Source organism: Simochromis diagramma, unplaced genomic scaffold (genome assembly GCF_900408965.1).
Source record: "Simochromis diagramma unplaced genomic scaffold, fSimDia1.1 OVJJ01000040.1, whole genome shotgun sequence".
NCBI classification, from domain to species: Eukaryota; Metazoa; Chordata; class Actinopteri; order Cichliformes; family Cichlidae; genus Simochromis; species Simochromis diagramma.
In genome coordinates, this window is record NW_024386797.1 from 1 (window position 1) to 19,930 (window position 19,930).

General features: G+C 40.3%; 1 long non-coding RNA gene, 1 pseudogene and 1 gene segment (V, D, J or C); 2 read left to right on the plus strand and 1 right to left on the minus strand.

Moving 5' to 3' along the window:
• The first annotated feature begins 880 nt into the window (after positions 1-880).
• LOC120729325 lies at positions 881-1,341 on the plus strand. The segment is given in 2 exon segments: positions 881-948; positions 1,022-1,341. Coding segments are annotated over 2 exon segments (360 nt in total).
• A 625-nt stretch (positions 1,342-1,966) lies between these two features.
• On the plus strand, positions 1,967-4,605 carry LOC120729326 (annotated as a pseudogene).
• A 5,800-nt stretch (positions 4,606-10,405) lies between these two features.
• Positions 10,406-19,568, minus strand: LOC120729327. The gene is made up of 3 exons (XR_005694892.1): positions 19,558-19,568; positions 10,560-10,564; positions 10,406-10,502 (listed from the first exon to the last, which is right to left on the minus strand). It is a non-coding gene; the product is annotated as an uncharacterized LOC120729327 (long non-coding RNA).
• Positions 19,569-19,930: the final 362 nt, after the last annotated feature.

Sequence of the window (19,930 nt, forward strand, 5' to 3'; positions counted from 1 at the left end):
ATCCAAACATTAAAATGCATCTCAACTGTCCGTGTTTCAACAAACATTAACATTGGAACTTCACAAAATATACAAATATACAATTTATTGACAGCAAATAAGAAGCCAGAGAAGAACATACTTCTCTATATCATTCATAGTTTTAGGTACCAACTACAAGATGGGGCCATTGCTTCAAAGTCTCTACTTGGAAGGGGAAGATTTTACTTAGATTTGTGTAAGAAAACCGCCGACAGAGCAGGTGTGAGAAGTTATGACATTGCTAAAGTCTGTTGTTCTCAGCCACTTCAAATTTACCTTCTCCAGAGAAAAAAAACAGAGAGCAGCTGTATCTACAGATGAACAGGCTGAAGATTGAAGATTCTGCTGTTTATTATTATTATTATTACTGATAGTGACAAAAGACAATTTTAACAGCTTGTCACGGCTAGACGGTCCTCACCGATCGCCTTGCCAATGTTTGGTGGTGTTTGTGTGTACTTTGTCGTGTTCTCCTCTCCATCCTGTGCATGTGTGTCTTTTCTGCTGGAACATGTACTTCCGGAAGCCGTGGCACGGAACGGCAGCTGACCCGTTCCGTGCTATATATATATATATATATATATATATATATATATATATATATATATATATATATGTATATATATATATATATATACATATATATGTATATATATCTATATATACACTGTACTTCACTCAAGAATATATATATATATATATATATATATATATATATATATTCTTGAGTGAAGTACAGTGTCTTTGAGTAAAAACTCTTTATTTATTCAACTTTTCTGTCTTCTTGTTGAGGAGGAGCTGATGCAAATATCCTTTCTTCTGCCTCCACTTATCAGACTGCTCAAAGCAGGCAGGGAATAGTGGACAGACAGTTAATCAAAATGGATTGTAAGACAGCGCTGATACTTTTGACTGTCTGCTGTGCAGGTAAAGCTTTTACCCAAAAAAAATCATTGTAATTTTTTATTTTTTTATTCTCTCTCTTTATTTCTGTTGACAGGTGTTGATGGTCAGACTCTTACAGAGTCTGAACCAGCAGTTAAAAGTCCAGGAGAGTCACACAGGCTGACCTGTACAGCCTCTGGATTCACATTCAGCAGCTACAATATGGTCTGGGTCAGACAGGCTCCTGGAAAAGGACTGGAGTGGATTGCTTTCATTTACTCTGATAGTAGTGGCAGCTTGTACTCTCAGTCAGTCAGAGGCCGGTTCACCATCTCCAGAGACAACAGCAGACAGCAGCTGTATCTGCAGATGAACAGCCTGAAGACTGAAGATTCTGCTGCTTATTATTGTGCTCGAGAGCCACAGTGACTGGAGCTGTTTCAGCTGCTGTACAAAATCCTCCATGTGTCAGAAGAAATAAGAAATACTGAATTTCTATAGGACAATATGCATAGAAGTTGGAATAAAAACATTTATTGCAGCTCTCATCACTCATCTCTACCTTTAGAAAACAGATGGATCACTGATAGCTGCAGCTTTATGCGTGAGTTTACCTGGAAGACTGAAGTAGCAGACATTTAAAGACTAAGTCAAAACAAAGTCTATTTTTATCTCAGACAAGTTTACAAAGAAACTAAATTGTAGAGTTCTTGGTCCACGGTGCAAATATAATGCAATTCAAATACAATAAGAGATTGTGTGCCAACATGGATAACAGTGAAAGTTGGAAACACACTATATACAATCACAAAAATAATACTGCTAATAATAATACAACATAAAAAAAACCCCAAAAAATATATACTATGCTGTTCATTTCATTACATGGGTATGAAGTTGACCAAAGTGTTAAATAAAGAGTGCTAAATAAATAAATATATTTCAAATGTACATCAATAAAGTATTTTTGCTTTTTTTGATAATGGGACCGATCATTGTTGCTTGCTACAGTTTAAAGAGCAAGTTCAGCTACAGCAGAAAGCCTTTGCAAATGTGAATAATGATTGTATGAATTGTATGAACATTTGTCTTGTCAGTTCATCTCTGATAGACAGAATATAAATGTATTTGACCAATGTTTGGAAAACACCACTGTGTCTAACTGTTTACGAGTTAGCAAGTATTTCAACCAAATTGACCTGAAAAATACGCTTCATACTGAACCACACAAACACTAAATTTATAATTCATCACAGTGTTCTGACAAATCCAGTGAGCTTTAAACGCTGTATAAAATAAACACACATAGTTTTATGATAAAGATGAGGATCAATTTAGAGCAGTGTTTTTAATGCAGGGAGAGGAATAAAGGTACTTTCAGCTGTTCACCATGAGAGGTAGCTCTGAATATTTGATGTGGCTGATTCTGACAGAACTTCCAGGTAATTTTTCTCTTCTTGGGCACAAGCCAGGGACCATGTAGACCAATACACTACACTTTCTAACAACTTAAGTAAAGTATTTGACGGTGGATCAGTGAGGAAACAAAGCGGGTCACATCAGTTCAGCTTCATGACCAAAAATGTTGTCTGCAGTTCTGATACTGCAGCTGCATCCTATTTTACTGGGTTCACTCAAATAACACATTAGAAACACAAAATACTTTAATGACCCTTACACACAGATAGAGAAACTAGTATCAATAAATAATTAAACATAAATAAAAACACGTTTCAGAATCTCGATTCAAAACTAATGTTGCAGATTTTGTCAGGACACTAGAGGGTAGTTGGTTTTAAGTCTGCCCCTTTAGGAAACAATTACTGTAAATCTGTAAATCAGCAATGTCTCTGGGCCACAGTGACAAAAACCTGCACAAATATTTAGGAAGGTATAATCAGAGTTTGGAGAAAGAAAATGTTACATGTGATTTGTCACAAATCTTGATATGTAAATATGTGAATTTTATAAATATCTCCCTGTGCCAATGCTACTCTCTTATCATTAAAAATAAATAAGTTTAATTATTTTACAACTTGTGAATGACACTGTCATTAAAAATGAATGAAAGAGAGAATGAATGAGAAGATTACTCTCCAACAAATTAGTTAAGTTTCATCAGAATAAATCTGTGAAGACATGTTTAATAGTACAGACTTTGTGTATTTCTGCAGCAGGTGATTTTTTGTAATATTCTCTGCTGCACTTTTTAATTAAAATTTTTAATAAATTCAAGGAAGAGCTGATTGCACACAAATTCTTACATGAATTCCAGTGATATGATATTTATAAATGATTCATAGATTTAAAAACATACCAGGCAAAATGAAATAACAATACTTTTAAATGTCTTTAAAATGTACACAACACATTACTTAGAGGAATTCTAAGAGAGATAAACTGGGCAAGTCCTCCTCTGAGCTGAAAACATGAGGTGAGACATTGCAGATATGTATTATAGATAGACTAAGTGGCTGGGACTTCCCCGCAGTCTCACCAGCGCTGCCTTGTATGGGGCAAGCAACAGCTTGCAGTTACCCTTCAGTGGCCTCACAGAAGAGTTCAAGGTGGCCCGCACACGAGAAGCCCTACAATACAGAGATTCTAAAGACTGCAAGGTGGCATCAGCAGGTATTGAGGTAAGGACAGGAAGAAAGTGGAAGGCTGAGAAGGCAGTTGAGGTGGCAGAGTCACGCCTAAGGGAGAAAACACTGGTGGGGGTCTTAGCAACAGGGGGAGCAGGCTTGGGGTACTTCCCAAAGGCCCAGGTCAGCAGGGCACAGGGAAAGGAGAGACACCAGCTACTCCAGGAAGAGGTCCGAGCAGGTGTGGAGGAGGAGCGAGTAAGTAGAGCTGTAGGCCTTAAGCGGCAGGGAGCATGGACAAGGTGGGAGAGTACCTTGCAGCGCAAGGTCACCTGGGCAAACATCATGCAGGCAGACTTCCACCGGATCCGATTCCTAGTGCAGGCAGTATACGACACTCTGCCAAGCCCAACAAACCTCCATCTGTGGAGGAAGAGCGAGACACCTGTCTGTGCCCTGTGCTCTGGAAGAGGGACCCTAGAACACCTCCTTAGCAGCTGCCCAAGGGCCCTGGCCGATGGTCGGTATCGTTGGCGGCACGACCAGGTGCTCAGAGTAGAAGATTGCCTCAGCAATCAGCACCAGCAAGCATCATCATGCTCCAAGGAAGGCAATCTCTTTCATTAAGGCTGGAGAGAAACCCCAGGTGTGCCCACATTTAACAACCGGCCTCCTCAACACAGCCTCTGATTGGCAGCTACAGGCTGACCTGGGTAATCAGCTAAAGTTCCCTCAGAACATTGCAAAAACATCCCTCCGGCCAGACATGATAATTATTTCTGAGGCCTCAAAACAGCTGATCATGCTGGAACTCACAGTGCCCTGGGAAGAGCGGATCGAGGAGGCCAATGAAAGGAAATGAGGAAAGTACCAGGAACTAGTGCAGAAGTGCAGGGGAAGGGGCTGGAAGACTTTCTATGAGCCCATAGATGTGGGTTGTAGGGGCTTTGCAGGACGATCACTCTGCAAAGTTCTAGGCCGGCTGGGCGTGGCTGGGGCAGCCAAGAAGAGGGCCATCCAGGCTGTGAGTGAAGCGACAGAGAAAGCCACAAGGTGGCTGTGGATCAAGAAGGCTGATCCGTGGGTAGCTACTGGTACGCAAGTTGGGGCCTGATCACCCCCAGCTGGGTCGCCTGGGCGAGGGTGTATGATGTTGTGTGACCCGAAACACCTGATGACCCCCAGGATACATCACTGAAGATGCGCACCAGTGCATCCAGGAGATGTCTTTTATAGATAGACTACTCATAAAAGACGGCATTTACCAAATATGAAAGAAGGCAGTAGACAGAGGACTGATACAGATCTTAGATCTTTGTTTGTTAAAACAGCAGATGTGTGCAGCAGCAGCCAATACTCAAGAACCTTACAGTAAATAGTGATTTTCCTTTTTTTTTCTCAGTGCCTGTAAATTTTGTTAATGTGCTTTTTGAAAAGAAACTAGTGTAAATATGGCTTCACATTAATTATTTAATATTTTAAATGTCCTAGTTTTAAGGAGGAGTCAATGCAAATACTTAGATGTATTGGACGTCTATTTAACTGCCTGCTGTCAAGTGTGGAGAGAATAGTGGACAGGCAAAGACAGTCAAAAATAATAGACTTTATAAGATAAGATAAGATAAGATAAGATAACCTTTATTAGTCCCACACGTGGGAAATTTGTTTTGTCACAGCAGGAAGTGGACAGTGCAAAAGTTATGAGGCAAAAATTAGAATACAATAAGAATAAATACAGTACACAACTGTACAGAATAGAATAAAATAAAATACTATGTACAGTAGAATAAAATAAAATAAATATACAATAAGATAAAAATACAATACAAATACAAATACTATATACAACTGAGTAAAAATACAACGATGACAGAAAGGATTATTGCACTTAGTATTATTGCATATGTATGGATGTGTGTGCTTGATCAGTTAAAGTCTTTATTATGGAGTCTGACAGCAGTGGGGAGGAAAGACCTGCGAAATCTCTCCGTCCCACACCGTGGGTGCCGCAGTCTCCCACTGAAGGAGCTGCTCAGTGCTGTCACAATCTGCTGCATGGGGTGGGAGATGTTGTCCATCAGGGATGACAGCTTAGCCGCCGTTCTCCTGTCACTCACCACCTCCACTGGGTCCAGAGGGCATCCTAGAACAGAGCTGGCCCTTCGGATCACCCTGTTCAGTCTCTTCCTGTCCCCAGCAGAGATGCTGCCGCCCCAGCAGACCACGCCATAAAAGATAGCAGAAGCCACAACAGAGTCATAGAAGGTCTTCAGGAGTGGGCCCTCCACTCCAAACGACCTGAGTCTCCGCAGCAGGTACAGCCTGCTCTGCCCTTTCCTGTAGAGGGCGTCTGAGTTATGAGTCCAGTCCAGTCTATTGTTCAGATGAACACCAAGGTACCTGTAGCTGTCCACAGCCTCAATGTCCATACCTTGGATGTTCAGTGGTTGCAGTGGAGAATGCTTGTGCCTGCGGAAGTCTACCACCAGTTCCTTGGTTTTACTGGCGTTGATCTGGAGGTAGTTCAGCTGGCACCAGTCCACAAAGTCTTGGGTCAGACCTCTGTACTCCTTGTCGTCCCCATCAGTGATGAGGCCGACTATTGCAGAGTCATCAGAGAACTTCTGCAGGAAGCACTGGGTGGAATTGTGGGAGAAGTCTGCAGTGTAGATGGTGAAGAGGAACGGAGCCAGAACCGTTCCCTGTGGGGCCCCCGTACTGCAGACGACCCTGTCCGACACACAGCCCTGAGTCCTCACATACTGTGGTCGGTCGGTGAGGTAGTCCAGGATCCAGGTAGTGAGGTGATGGTCCACTCCAGAGTTCTCCAGCTTGTCCTTCAGGACTGTGGGAAGAATGGTGTTGAAGGCACTGGAGAAATCAAAGAACATGATTCTCACAGTGCTTCCAGCGGTCTCCAGGTGAGCGAGGGAACGATGTAGGAGGTGAATGACGGCATCATCCGCTCCAATGCCAGGCTGGTAGGCAAACTGAAGTGGGTCCAGTGATGAGCTTATTAGGCGCCGAAGCTGAGCCAGGACCAACCGCTCCAGGGTCTTCATCAGGTGGGATGTCAGAGCCACCGGCCTGTAGCTGTTGAGGTCCTTGGGGCGTGAAGTCTTTGGCACTGGTACAACACAGGAGGTTTTCCAGAGCTGTGGGACTCTTCCCAACCTCAGGCTCAGGTTGAAGAGGTGCTCCATCACCCCACACAGTTGGTCCGCGCAGGACCTGACGACCCTCGAGCTGATGCCATCTGGACCCGCTGCCTTCTTGCCATTAATCCTCCTCAGTTCCCTCCTAACCTGGGTGGTTGAGAGAGACAGGCTGGAGCCTTGTGTTGAGTGTGTATTGGATGCTGCAGTTGGGGGTGGGGGAAAGTGAGCAGGGTGAATAGAGGAGGTGTGAAGTGTCTGAGGTGGAACAGCAGCAGTGGGGGTGGGTGAGTCTGACACTGTTGTTACTTTTGATTGTCTGCTGTGCAGGTAAAAATCTCCACTGAAACTCTTTTCATATTCTTTTAACTGATTATGAAATTAAATTATGTTTCAGTCATTGTTTGTTTATTTCTGTTGACAGGTGTTAATGGTCAGACTCTGACAGAATCTGAACCAGCAGTTAAAAGACCAGGAGAATCCCACAGATTGACCTGTACAGGATCTGGATATAACTTTGGTAGCTACAGTATGCACTGGATCAGACAGGCTCCTGGAAAAGGACTGGAGTGGATTGCTTATATTAGCAGCAGCGGGGGAACCACTTACTACTCTCAGTCAGTCCAAGGCCGTTTCACCATCTCCAGAGACAACAACAGACAGCAGCTGTATCTGCAGATGAACAGTCTGAAGACTGTTTTTTCTAAATTGTCTTAGCAGTTCTTGTCTATCGATAAATGTGTAACTTTTACACTTTACATTTATTTGTAAGTTTTAATTGAAATAAAAAAAAACCCCAAAACAAAACAGTTTCATATAGATTGACTGTCGTTCTGTGCTAGCCCTGTGTCAGGCTGGTGATCTGTCCAGGGTGTACACTGCCTCTTGCCCTATGATACCTGGGATAGGCTCCAGCCCCCGCACCACTTTGATAAGGATAAGCAGGATGGATAGATGGACTTTCTGTAACATTTACAAAAGCTTTTGCCACCTGTCCAGCTTGTGCCCCACATGCCACAGCTTATCCCTGGGTTGGATTAGAAGAAGAAAATCAGTGGATGGATGGACAAAAGCCTCCATTACACATGTTTTTGTAGAATGGAACAATTATGTTTACTATTACTATCACCAGTGCGTGAATGGGTGGATGACTGGATGTGTAAAATGCTTTGGGGTCCTTAGGGACTAGTAAAGCGCTATACAAATACAGTCCATTTACAGGCCATTTATCCTATTGTGGAAAAAAATAGATTTTCAAATATCTAAACTTGTCAGGGCCCTGGGTCTGAGCGCCCCAGGGCCCTGAGCAGTTATGGACTTGTATTATAATATATGTATTTTTGGTATTGCTGTCCCTCGTTCTCCCTGCTTGTAGATATATGTGTGTATGTAGGTGTGTGTGGATGCAGGTGTTTCTGTGAGCACCTGTTTACAGGCACCTTCAGGCCTGGTGGGTGTGGCCCTGGCAGGTGATTGGCCACACCTGAAGATCATGACACACCTGCAGCTGATCAAGCCTGATCGGAGGAGCTACTTGAGAGTGTGGTGGAGCTCTCTTCGACGCTGGATCATTGCACGACTTCACGTTAGTCTCTCGGCCAGTCAGTACGATTGTTCTGCTGCATTGTGTGTGTCTTACGGCTGCCTGTTTGTTATCTCCCCAGGGGAAGCAGGGAGACGAAAAGACACCGAGCATGGGGTGAGGAGCGGGGACAAGGGACACTGACACTGGGAAGAGGACACGTCACGGGAGTCGGGAACGCTCTGAGGATTTATTGTTATTTTTCCATGCCACTGTAAATAAACGCACTGCTAAACACTCAGAGCTCCGCGCCTGGGTCCTCCTTTCCTCACATCCCCACAGTTGGCCATTGTCAACCATGACAAAACTCAAAAACACATATGATGTAAGACAGTCAGAATTCGTCATGTACAGGAGTTTGAAGAAAGCTAAAAGTGAGGTAAAACTGGATGTAGACAGAAATTATATTAGGAAAAATAACTAAATTTGAAACAAAAGACTGCATTTACTAGATATGTTAGAGGCCAGTAGACAGAGGATTAATAGAGGCAATGTCCTTGCCAGCTATTGGATTTTTTTTTCAGTACTGTTTTGTCAGCTGCATTAACCATACAGACATATTCCACTTACAAAATTCATTTGACTATAGTGTTTTCTGTTGGGTCTGTGTTTCCACAAACCCCGCTAATTCTAGAGACTTATTCATCATGAAGAAAACAAGACAGTCGATCGATCGATTATTTGCGCAAGGGAGGCCTCGTCTGTGTCCACCACGAAAATGACCCCACTTCTGACCTCCTCCTGCTACCTTTTATTGAGAGACAGTTCACACAAAACACGTCAGAACAAAGCTACGCCCCCTTGGTTCTAAGACAAAGCATTTTATGTTTATGTGTGAACTTCTGTAAGAGTGTGTGTGTGTGTGTGTGTGTGTGTGTGTGTGTGTGTGTGTGTGTGTGTGTGTGTGTTATGTGAGAATTTGTGTGTGTGTGTGTGTGTGTGTCAGACCTCCTGCTGACCAAAGGGTCGTAAACCCAGGAAGCTTACATCAAAAGAAACAGATCTTTCAGATAGGATGTATCTACAATAAAACCTCCCCCAGCACAGAGTGGTTGGAGAGGTGGTCAGGATCAAAGGAATGGCTTTGATCCTACTGCTTGAACTAAGACTGTACAAATTTAAGAAACACAATGGCAACATTCAACAATTAGACTTAACATTTTCCTTATAGCTTGCAAGAGTTGTTTGATATATCCACATTTGCTTTCCGTATACACTATCATTTAAAAGGCCCGTATACACAGTTACTCTTCATTTGATGCAACATTGCATGACTTTTTCAAATGTTAAGGAATAATTTGAAACTACATTTTCTGTAAATTATGTAAATGTGGTTTTGAAAAGGAATTTTGGAAAATCAATTTCAGTTTTTAATTTCAGGCTCATTTTAATTGTAAAGTATTCATTGAATTGAATTGAATTTATTTGTCGCATACACAGTCAAACAAAGTACAACATGCAGTGAAATGCTTGTGTCCAAAGATCATGGATGGGGGGGCAGGCTCCAGATGTAGTCACGTCAGAGAAAAATCACTGAAAGTACACACAAAAGGGGACAAGAGGAGAAAAAAAGAACTCTACTCGGACTGAGCTCCTAACTGGGAGACCAGTTTGAGGACAGTCCAAAAAATACCTTAGCACAAAAAAAGCACATGAATATTCACATTGACACATATCAGAGGCGTTTGGGATGGGGGAGGGTGGGTGAGTGCGTTTCTGTGTTAAGATTTTAGACCTTTGATGTTTCCTATGCAAATATTGAGATGACTTCCACCTACTTATCTTACTGCTGCGAGTCTGCAGAGAACAGTGGACTGACAGAGTTTAACAAGATGGACTCTAAGACAGTGCTGCTAATTCTGACTCTCTACTGTGCAGGTTAAACTCTACTAAAACTCTTTTAATGTTCTTTTTACATCTGCTGAAAGCATTTAATTTTCTTTTCTTATCTGCCTGAATCTTTCTATTGACAGGTGTAAATTCTCAGACTCTGACACAATCTGGACCAGTGGATAAAAGACCTGGAGAATCCCATAAATTGACCTGCACAACCTCTGGATTCACATTCAGCAGCTACAGTATGCACTGGATCAGACAGGCACCGGGCAAAGGGCTGGAGTGGATTGCTCACATCACAAATGGGGGAACCACTTACTACTCTCAGTCGGCTCAAGGCCATTTTATCATCTCTAGAGACAACAACAGACAGCAGCTGTATCTGCAGATGAACAGTCTGAAGACTGAAGATTCTGCAGTTTATTATTGTGCTCGATACTCACAGTGACTGAAAGCGTTTGAGCAGCTGTACAAAATCCTATTTGAAACAACGACTTCTGCTAATAAAACATTTTTCCTGCTTTGCAACTATCCCAGCAATACACCTAATACAAAATATATTGAGTTTAATTCAAGTCAATTTTATTTATACAGTGCTAACTCACAACAAAAGTTGCCTCAAGGCACTATATATTGTAAAGTACAGACCCTACATTTATGAAAAAACCTGAGAAATAAAGAGATACAATCATAAAAACTCATGTGGGTTTGCAATGCCTTAAGGTAGTAAAAAAAGCATAAATATAATAAAACAAATCAAAACAAAACAAGTGCAGGTTTCAACTGTTTAACTGTGGTTTTAACTATTGCATTTAAACCTGTCATCAGTCACTGAAGTTTCACATCAAAATGTATTATTAATCATTAACTAATTATTAAAAATTAATTGCATTTTGTTCAAATGCACAGTCCTTTTATTGTAATGAACACCACACAATTCCACAAAACTATACAGTGTGTGGCTGCATCAGTGAGAGGGCAGAAGAGCTAATATCAGTTCAGCTTCAGTAACAACCTGCTGGCTACAGTATCCTGTGAGAATCTTTGGTCAATTCACACTACTAAACACAATAGAAATACTAAGTATTTAAATGTATAATTTAAGTCATACTGATTTCTGCTTAAACAGGTGTGCACTGAAGTGCAGAATTATTAGGCAAATGAGTATTTTGTCCACATCATCCTCTTCATGCATGTTGTCTTACTCCAAGCTGTATAGGCTCGAAAGCCTACTACCAATTAAGCATATTAGGTGATGTGCATCTCTGTAATGAGAAGGGGTGTGGTCTAATGACATCAACACCCTATATCAGGTGTGCATAATTATTAGGCAACGTCCTTTCCTTTGGCAAAATGGGTCAAAAGAAGGACTTGACAGGCTCAGAAAAGTCAAAAATAGTGAGATATCTTGCAGAGGGATGCAGCAGTCTCAAAATTGCAAAGCTTCTGAAGCGTGATCATCGAACAATCAAGCGTTTCATTCAAAATAGTCAACAGGGTCGCAAGAAGCGTGTGGAAAAACCAAGGCGCAAAATAACTGCCCATGAACTGAGAAAAGTCAAGCGTGCAGCTGCCAAGATGCCACTTGCCACCAGTTTGGCCATATTTCAGAGCTGCAACATCACTGGAGTGCCCAAAAGCACAAGGTGTGCAATACTCAGAGACATGGCCAAGGTAAGAAAGGCTGAAAGACGACCACCACTGAACAAGACACACAAGCTGAAACGTCAAGACTGGGCCAAGAAATATCTCGAGACTGGTTTTTCTAAGGTTTTATGGACTGATGAAATGAGAGTGAGTCTTGATGGGCCAGATGGATGGGCCCGTGGCTGGATTGGTAAAGGGCAGAGAGCTCCAGTCCGACTCAGACGCCAGCAAGGTGGAGGTGGAGTACTGGTTTGGGCTGCTATCATCAAAGATGAGCTTGTGGGGCCTTTTCGGGTTGAGGATGGAGTCAAGCTCAACTCCCAGTCCTACTGCCAGTTTCTGGAAGACACCTTCTTCAAGCAGTGGTACAGGAAGAAGTCTGCATCCTTCAAGAAAAACATGATTTTCATGCAGGACAATGCTCCATCACACGCGTCCAAGTACTCCACAGCGTGGCTGGCAAGAAAGGGTATAAAAGAAGAAAAACTAATGACATGGCCTCCTTGTTCACCTGATCTGAACCCCATTGAGAACCTGTGGTCCATCATCAAATGTGAGATTTACAAGGAGGGAAAACAGTACACCTCTCTGAACAGTGTCTGGGAGGCTGTGGTTGCTGCTGCACGCAATGTTGATGGTGAACAGATCAAAACACTGACAGAATCCATGGATGGCAGGCTTTTGAGTGTCCTTGCAAAGAAAGGTGGCTATATTGGTCGCTGATTTGTTTTTGTTTTGTTTTTGAATGTCAGAAATGTATATTTGTGAATGTGGAGATGTTATATTGGTGTCACTGGTAAAAATAAATAATTGAAATGGGTATATATTTGTTTTTTGTTAAGTTGCCTAATAATTATGCACAGTAATAGTCACCTGCACACACAGATATCCCCCTAAAATAGCTAAAACTAAAAACAAACTAAAAACTACTTCCAAAAACATTCAGCTTTGATATTAATGAGTTTTTTGGGTTCATTGAGAACATGGTTGTTGTTCAATAATAAAATTATTCCTCAAAAATACAACTTGCCTAATAATTCTGCACTCCCTGTATTGATCACATCCAGCCATACGCACTGGCTATATCACGTTGGAACAGACAGCATGAAGAAAAATGACTCGAATGGATTTTCCAGATTTGGTATGATGGGAGCGGTAACAAAAATGATGCTTTAAAGAACAAGTCAGCAGAGAAACTTCTCCTGGCATGGTGACAATAACAGGACAGAATCTGCAGCCTGAGGACACAGTTGTCTATTACTGTGCATGTAACAACACAGTGATCCAAACCACTAGCAGGCAAATACCCAGCAACACAAAGCCACCAAAAGCAGCATGTGTAACTGTGAATACAAATAAGAGTATGAGGCAGAGAGTTTGTAGAGTATTATATTGTTAAACTACCACATACCTTTGTCTCATTGTGTAAAACTTAGCCTAAAAGAAATTTTATGGACAAACTTGAGTAAATAAAACTCAAATAAAACTGATTGTCACTTGGTCCAAAGTAATGCATTACAGAAATCACAGTATATTTTTCAGTAATTAATTAATGTAAAATATTATTGTACTAAATTCAATGATAACACTACAATTATAGCATTGCTTTAATTTAAAAAATAAAACAATCAACCACATCTGTTTCTTCCTGTACACTTCCTTAGGTACTGTCAGGTAAAGTCAGTTCATTATGCAGAGACCATCTATAACTGAGGACATGATGCATGATTATGCATGATATAGATAATGCATAGATGGGGATTATCTATATCTTACAAAGCATTTCTAAATGAAAGCAGTTTTAAATAAAGCTTTAAATCCTGAAGTAAATAACAGCAAATCATCATATATCAATTCACTTGGCACTTCAAGGGTTAATATTACAAATAGATATATGGAGTAGCAGAAAACGGTTTAAAACAACCATTAACACCATGTTAAGTCAGGGTCACCTAGCAATATGAATATATGAGCACTGAGCTGCATCACTGAAGCTTTGACTTTGACTTGTTTTGGAAGAGAACTTTAATTCAAAATATTATTGTTTGTCACAAAACAATGAATAATGGATAATCAAAAAATTACAGTGAATAGTACGTTTGGCTCTAATTTAGTTTGCTGTGGATAACACATAGTAAAAAAAAGTTGATAGACAAGCTTATCCCATTGTTATCCTGGAGTGAGGAGGATTCAATGCAAACCTCAGATGTTTTCTATCTCTACATACAGAGAGAACACAAATGGACTCTCAGTGGGTTTCCTGGGTTGACAATTATAATGGTAGCAAGAAATACTCAGTCAGTTCAAGGCTGGTTTATCTTTTTTTCCAGAGACAGCAGAGAACAGTTTGCTGTTTATTATAGTGCTCAGCCACCACTGTGACAGAAGCCCGTTTAAAAACTACAAAAAATCATTCAGTACCTAATATTGATGTAGCAATATTGTATTTAATAGTGAAAAGATAATTGAACTATCACAAAAAATTCTATTCATACTGAGTAATTTTCCCTGTGACACACTTACAAAAACTTATATCAGTTTAAAAGGGATCAGATATTTTTGTTGACTACTGGTTTTACTTTAATGACACATAAGACACATAGATTTTCCATTACTGCTGACTGATTCTTTTATTTAGTTCAGCTTAAAATTCACTTTGTAGAACAGAATCATTTTACATAGCTTTGTGCCAGTTTTTAATAAAAGAGCTTTGTAGTACAGTGTTTTTTCTTTGTTTAAAAAAAACGACACTAATGATTTAACTTTCTAATTTTAGTATAAACATATTATTTTATTATCATGTTCCTTTTTTGATCTCTCTGAGTGCTGTTTTCTTGTAGCTGACAGAACTGAGAATGCGTGACTTAATTCACAGTCTGAGCTTTAAGATATGAAATGAAAAAAAAAACCAATGTCCATGCTAAATTTAGCTAAAGTCATCCAGTGAGGAGGAGTTAATGCAAACTCAGATGTCTTTCACTTCTACTTATCTGACTGTAGAGTGAACGACAGAGCAGTGGACTCACAGATCGATATGATGGACTGTAGGACAGGACTGCTGCTTTTAACTGTTTGCTGGGCAGGTGAAGATTTTTGCTGATATTGTGCCGATTTTATTTTGTCTCCCTATAGTTACAATAAGACAAATGCAAAGTTACTTGCATTTTTTTTTATTTTACAGGTGGTGATAGTCAGACTCTGACTGAGTCTGAACCAGTGGTTAAAAGACCTGGAGAATCCCACAAACTGACCTGTACAGGATCTGGCTTTACATTTAGTGACTACTGGATGGCCTGGGTCAGACAGGCACCTGGAAAAGCATTAGAGTGGGTTGCGAACATCAGAGATGACAGTGCTTACATCTATTATTCTCAGTCAGTCCAAGGCCGGTTCACCATCTCCAGAGACAACAGCAAACAGCAGCTATATCTGCAGATGAACAGCCTGAGGACGGAAGATTCTGCTGTTTATTACTGTGCTCGAGACTCACAGTGACTGAAATTCTTTAAGAAAATTCCCACAGCCCTTTATGCTACATTTGCCTTTCATCATAATTGTAGTATAATGAAAGTGTTACTAATACTAAATCTATTAAGGCTGTTAGGGTAAGAAAGTCTTGCATTTGTCTGAGAAGTTCTTTACATTTCACGCAGTTAAACTCTCCACTGGTGTCTCCTCCACTGTCATGATGAAGGTCATCTCATTATTAAAGATACTCAAAGGAAGTTGTTCATATATGAGAGGATCATTTCAGGCCTCTCCAGACTTCTCAACTGTTTAAATAGATGAAATACAATAAATGCAGTGTTTCAGTATCATGACATCTTCCAAGGTCTTTGTCTAGCTAAAAACTGAGCTTCATTTTATTCCACTTATCATGTTTTAATAGCAGCTGTGGGGAAGACACTGTTTACCTGACAACTGCACAAGCATTTAAACTGCTTTCAAAATGAGAGAAAAACACAGAGAGGAAATAAACAGTCTACTCAGTCATTGCTTTAAATTGAATTAATCTAATGAAAATATATTTAAGTCAGCAACAAGCCTTCCCTCACCTGCCTGTGTTTGTTTTTGTGTGTTTCTCCTCTCCGTTTTATTCTTCGCCGTCGTCTCCGTTGTTTGTTTGCACATTGAACTGTTTACTGAACTAACTTTCACCTCTAATTCCACTCTCTGTGACAAAAACAGTCTCAAGCAGCTGTAAAAAGACAATGTTACAACTTCCCCCACTCATTTAAGAATGATGAGTGTGCAAATCTGAGTTCACACCTTGATTTTCACAATTTGATTTTAGAAACATAATTTGAATGTGATAGGAGGACTTTAATGTAAACACAATGTCAGTGATCTAGTGAGAATCTCATTATGTGATCATATTTAAAGTAGTTGTGAACATATCTGACACACTGTCAACATGGCTTACAGAAAGGTAGCACTCCTGTTGGTTTCTGTCTTTGATTCAAGTTGTGTTAAAGGTCAGACCATAACAGAGTCTGAACCAGCTGTCAAAAGACACGGAGAGTCACACAGACTCACATGTACAATATCTGGATTTAACTTTGGAAGCTCAGAGTGGAGCTGGATCAGAGAGGCTCCAGGAAAAGGGCTGGAGTGGATTGATTATATAGATATACCTAGTACTCCTATCTTTTATTCCCAGTCTGTCCAGGGTAGATTCACCATCTCCAGAGATGACTCCAGCAGTAAAGTCTATCTACAGATCAACAATCTGAAGGCTGAGGACACAGCAGTGTATTACTGTGCCAGATAGTACACAGTGAGTTGAGTACTAGAGGAGTCATACAAAAAATACTTCCTCAATCTATCACAATGACACAGAGCATTTGGCTTTGTCTGTGTAATGCTCATTTCAATGAATATGCCATATCATATTTTGATGTTTAATCCAAAAGACGTTTTCTCCAAAATTATTTATGTATTTCTTGTGAAATAACAATACATTTCTCTACAATTCATTCATAGTTTTAGTACCAACTACAAGATGGGGCCGGTGCTTTAAGGGGAAGATTTTTACTTATATTTTGTGTAAGAAAAACTACCAGCTTACCTAAAGGACAAAGGCAGGTTGTGAGAAGTTCGGACATTGCTAACGTCTATTATTCTAACTAATATAAAACTGAATTAAACATAGAAAGTCAAAATGGAATAAAATTTAAAAACTAACCTATAATAACTCTAGTTGCAAGCCTCACATGTAACAGTGTTTGTGTTTATTTTTCTTCTCATGCAGCCGTAGGCTCTCTCCAGAGACAACAAGAGAAAGCAGCTGTATCAGCAGACGAAGATTCTACAGATTGATTTTGATCGCGACACCCACAGCTTGGCAGCTGTAATTACCTCAGACAATGTTTTAGTTGTATTGGTTGTGATGAAAGCCACTAACTAAGGACAATAAACAGACATTTAAAAACAAGTTGACACAATGATTTTACGAGAACCAGTTTTGTAGTTTATTCTCATCAAAACATTAGAGGGCAGTCGCTGCAGTCTAGAAAACAGGCCGATCAACGATGACTCGACCTTTGTGTGTGATTTAAGGTGGAGTCCATTTCAAACATAGTTTTAGGAGACAACTGTGTGCTCTTGTGTATAAAAAAAGGTTAATAAAGCAGAGAGCAACAAAGAAGGCAAAACAAAATTAAACTAAAACAAAATAGAAGTGGAAAACAAAGTAAAAAATTAAGCAGTGTCTCCCCGCTGAAAACAAACATATTTCAATGTTTGACCAAACTCACTGTCTTTAGATCCTGCACTCTAAAAACTAAAACTGACATTTACTTAAAATATTTGAGGCAACATTTTTACTTGATCAATTGAATAACTAAAGCTTAAACATACTAAGTTGAAATGAATAATTGTAGTCGTTACACAAACATGAAAAAATTGAGTAAATAACACTGACATGCTTGGTCAATGTGACTAAAATATAGATGGTCAGTTAATCCAAAATTTTGTTCCATTTACTTATTATTGTAAACTGAACATAATCAAAATTGTACTTAATATTAAATATGGTAAATAGCCTGTATTTGTATAGCGCTTTGGGGTCCTTATGGACCCCAAAGTCATCCACACATTCACACACTGATGATGGCAAGCTCCTTTGCAGCCAAAGCCACCCTGGGGCGCACTGACAGAGGCAAGGCTGCCGGACACTGGCGCCACTGGGCCCTCTGACCACCACCAGTAGGCAACGGGTGAAGTGTCTTGCTCAAGGACACAATGAATGAGACTGTCGGAGCTGGGGCTCGAACCAGCAACGTTCCGATTACAAGACGAGCTGCCAACTCTTTAGCCACGATCGCCCCCTAACATTCAAATATGAATCTTACTGTATTTCACTGGTAGTCTAAGTCTAAAAAAACCAAACAAACTAATATGTAGTCAACTAATATGTATGTTTCATAATACATGTATGAAAAATGACCACATGTTAACATTTTTCCAAATGAAAAATTTATTTTCATAAACATGGCAATAACTCGAAATAAACAAGCACTAAAAAGACAAGAGCCTTTTCCCTTTTAGATCAAAGCCTTGCATACTTGAAGGATAAATTAAATTTTAAACAAATATATTAAGTACATGCAAAGAAGGTATTCTGTGAATCACATACTGAATTTTTTGTCTGAGATAAATGTAAATAAATACCTTAATTTAACACAAACACATAAGTTAACATTTTAGACATTTATTTCAATTTATCAAACTCAAATAATTACTAAAAGGATATTCATAGATTTTATCAGGCTCATCTAACTTATATTTATAGTGATATTTACTAAGCCTCTGAATTACTTTTTAGACATCAGTGTACCGGAACACAAAGCAGAACGTATCAAAAAGTTTTTAAAAGAAGAAAATTTATTTATTTATTTTTTTATTTTTATTTTTTTTTTGCCTGTCCTGCACTCAGAAAAATAAAGGTGCCAACTGGAACCAAAAGTGGTTCTTTAGACTGATGCCATAAGAACCTTTTTTGGTGCCACAAAGAACCTTTCCAACAATGGTTCTTTGAAGAACCATTTCTTTCAGTGGTTCATTGAAGAACCTTTAAAGGTGCCCCAAAGAACCATCAAGAAATGGTTCTTTGGGGCACCTTTAATGGTTTTTCAAAGAACCTTTGTAAAAATGGTTCTTTAAAGAACCATTTTTAAAAAGATCCTTCAAATGGTTCTTTAAAGAACCATGAAGACATCTGAAGAACCATTTAAGAACCATAATTTTTCTGAGTGTGTTTGGCTCTTTTGCCATCAGAATTATTGTCTAAAGGCAAAGAAAGATGCTCAACGGATTTACTTTACCAAATTGACCATCCCAGCCTTGCCATGATGGTCCATTTGATTCACCTTTTATTGTTTATTTTATTTTCACTTGCTGAATACGGGACAGACTTGACTGGGGGAAAGAAGGGGAGAAAGAAAGAGGGAAAGAGAAATAGCTGAGAAAAGGGACGGGGGAGAGTCTTGGTGTCTGGGGATGGGCGTCCAGGTACACACCGGCTCACCCTGGCGGCGCTTATCGGGGCCGGGAGCCTGGGGCTCGCTCGGGACACTTCGGAGGTGGGGTGCCCCCAGCCTCTCGGCCTAGGGCTCGGTCACTCGGCACGGCTGGCTGCCGGGCGGAGCTCACGGGCGCGTCACTGCAACTCCCCCTGGCTCTGCTCCGCGGCTGCTGAGTGAGCCCTCATCTGGGACTCTCCTCAGCTTTCTGGGACAGTGGCGCGGCTGCCCCTCTGTTGGTCTTCCTTGGTCTTGTGTTCTGAGGGCCTCTGGATGTCTGGAGTTTTTGATCTCCTCCATACCTGCTTCATGCCCGTGGAGACGGGGCTGTGGCCCCCACACCCCCCTAGCAGATCATTACATGAAGGAACCTTTTAAAAAAACAACGCGCGTCCATGCTCACAGGTGTACACACCGGTGATCACACACCCACAAACTACACCCTTTTGGCTCCTACCTCAAAGCACACTGTGTTCTGTTGATCTTATGTGCGTGCCAATAATGTTTAAATATTAGTATTTACTGTCATATTCCCATATATCTTGTGATGGTTTTTTTTTTCTATTACTGTTTCTCTTCTGCTTGTTTTCTTTTTTCTTTCTCAGCAGGTGATCCAGGTATCGATAGAGATGCATTTCTTCTTTTTTTTTTCTGCCCATTCTGTTGGTTTTTTGTTTTTTGCCCTTCTCCCCGCGG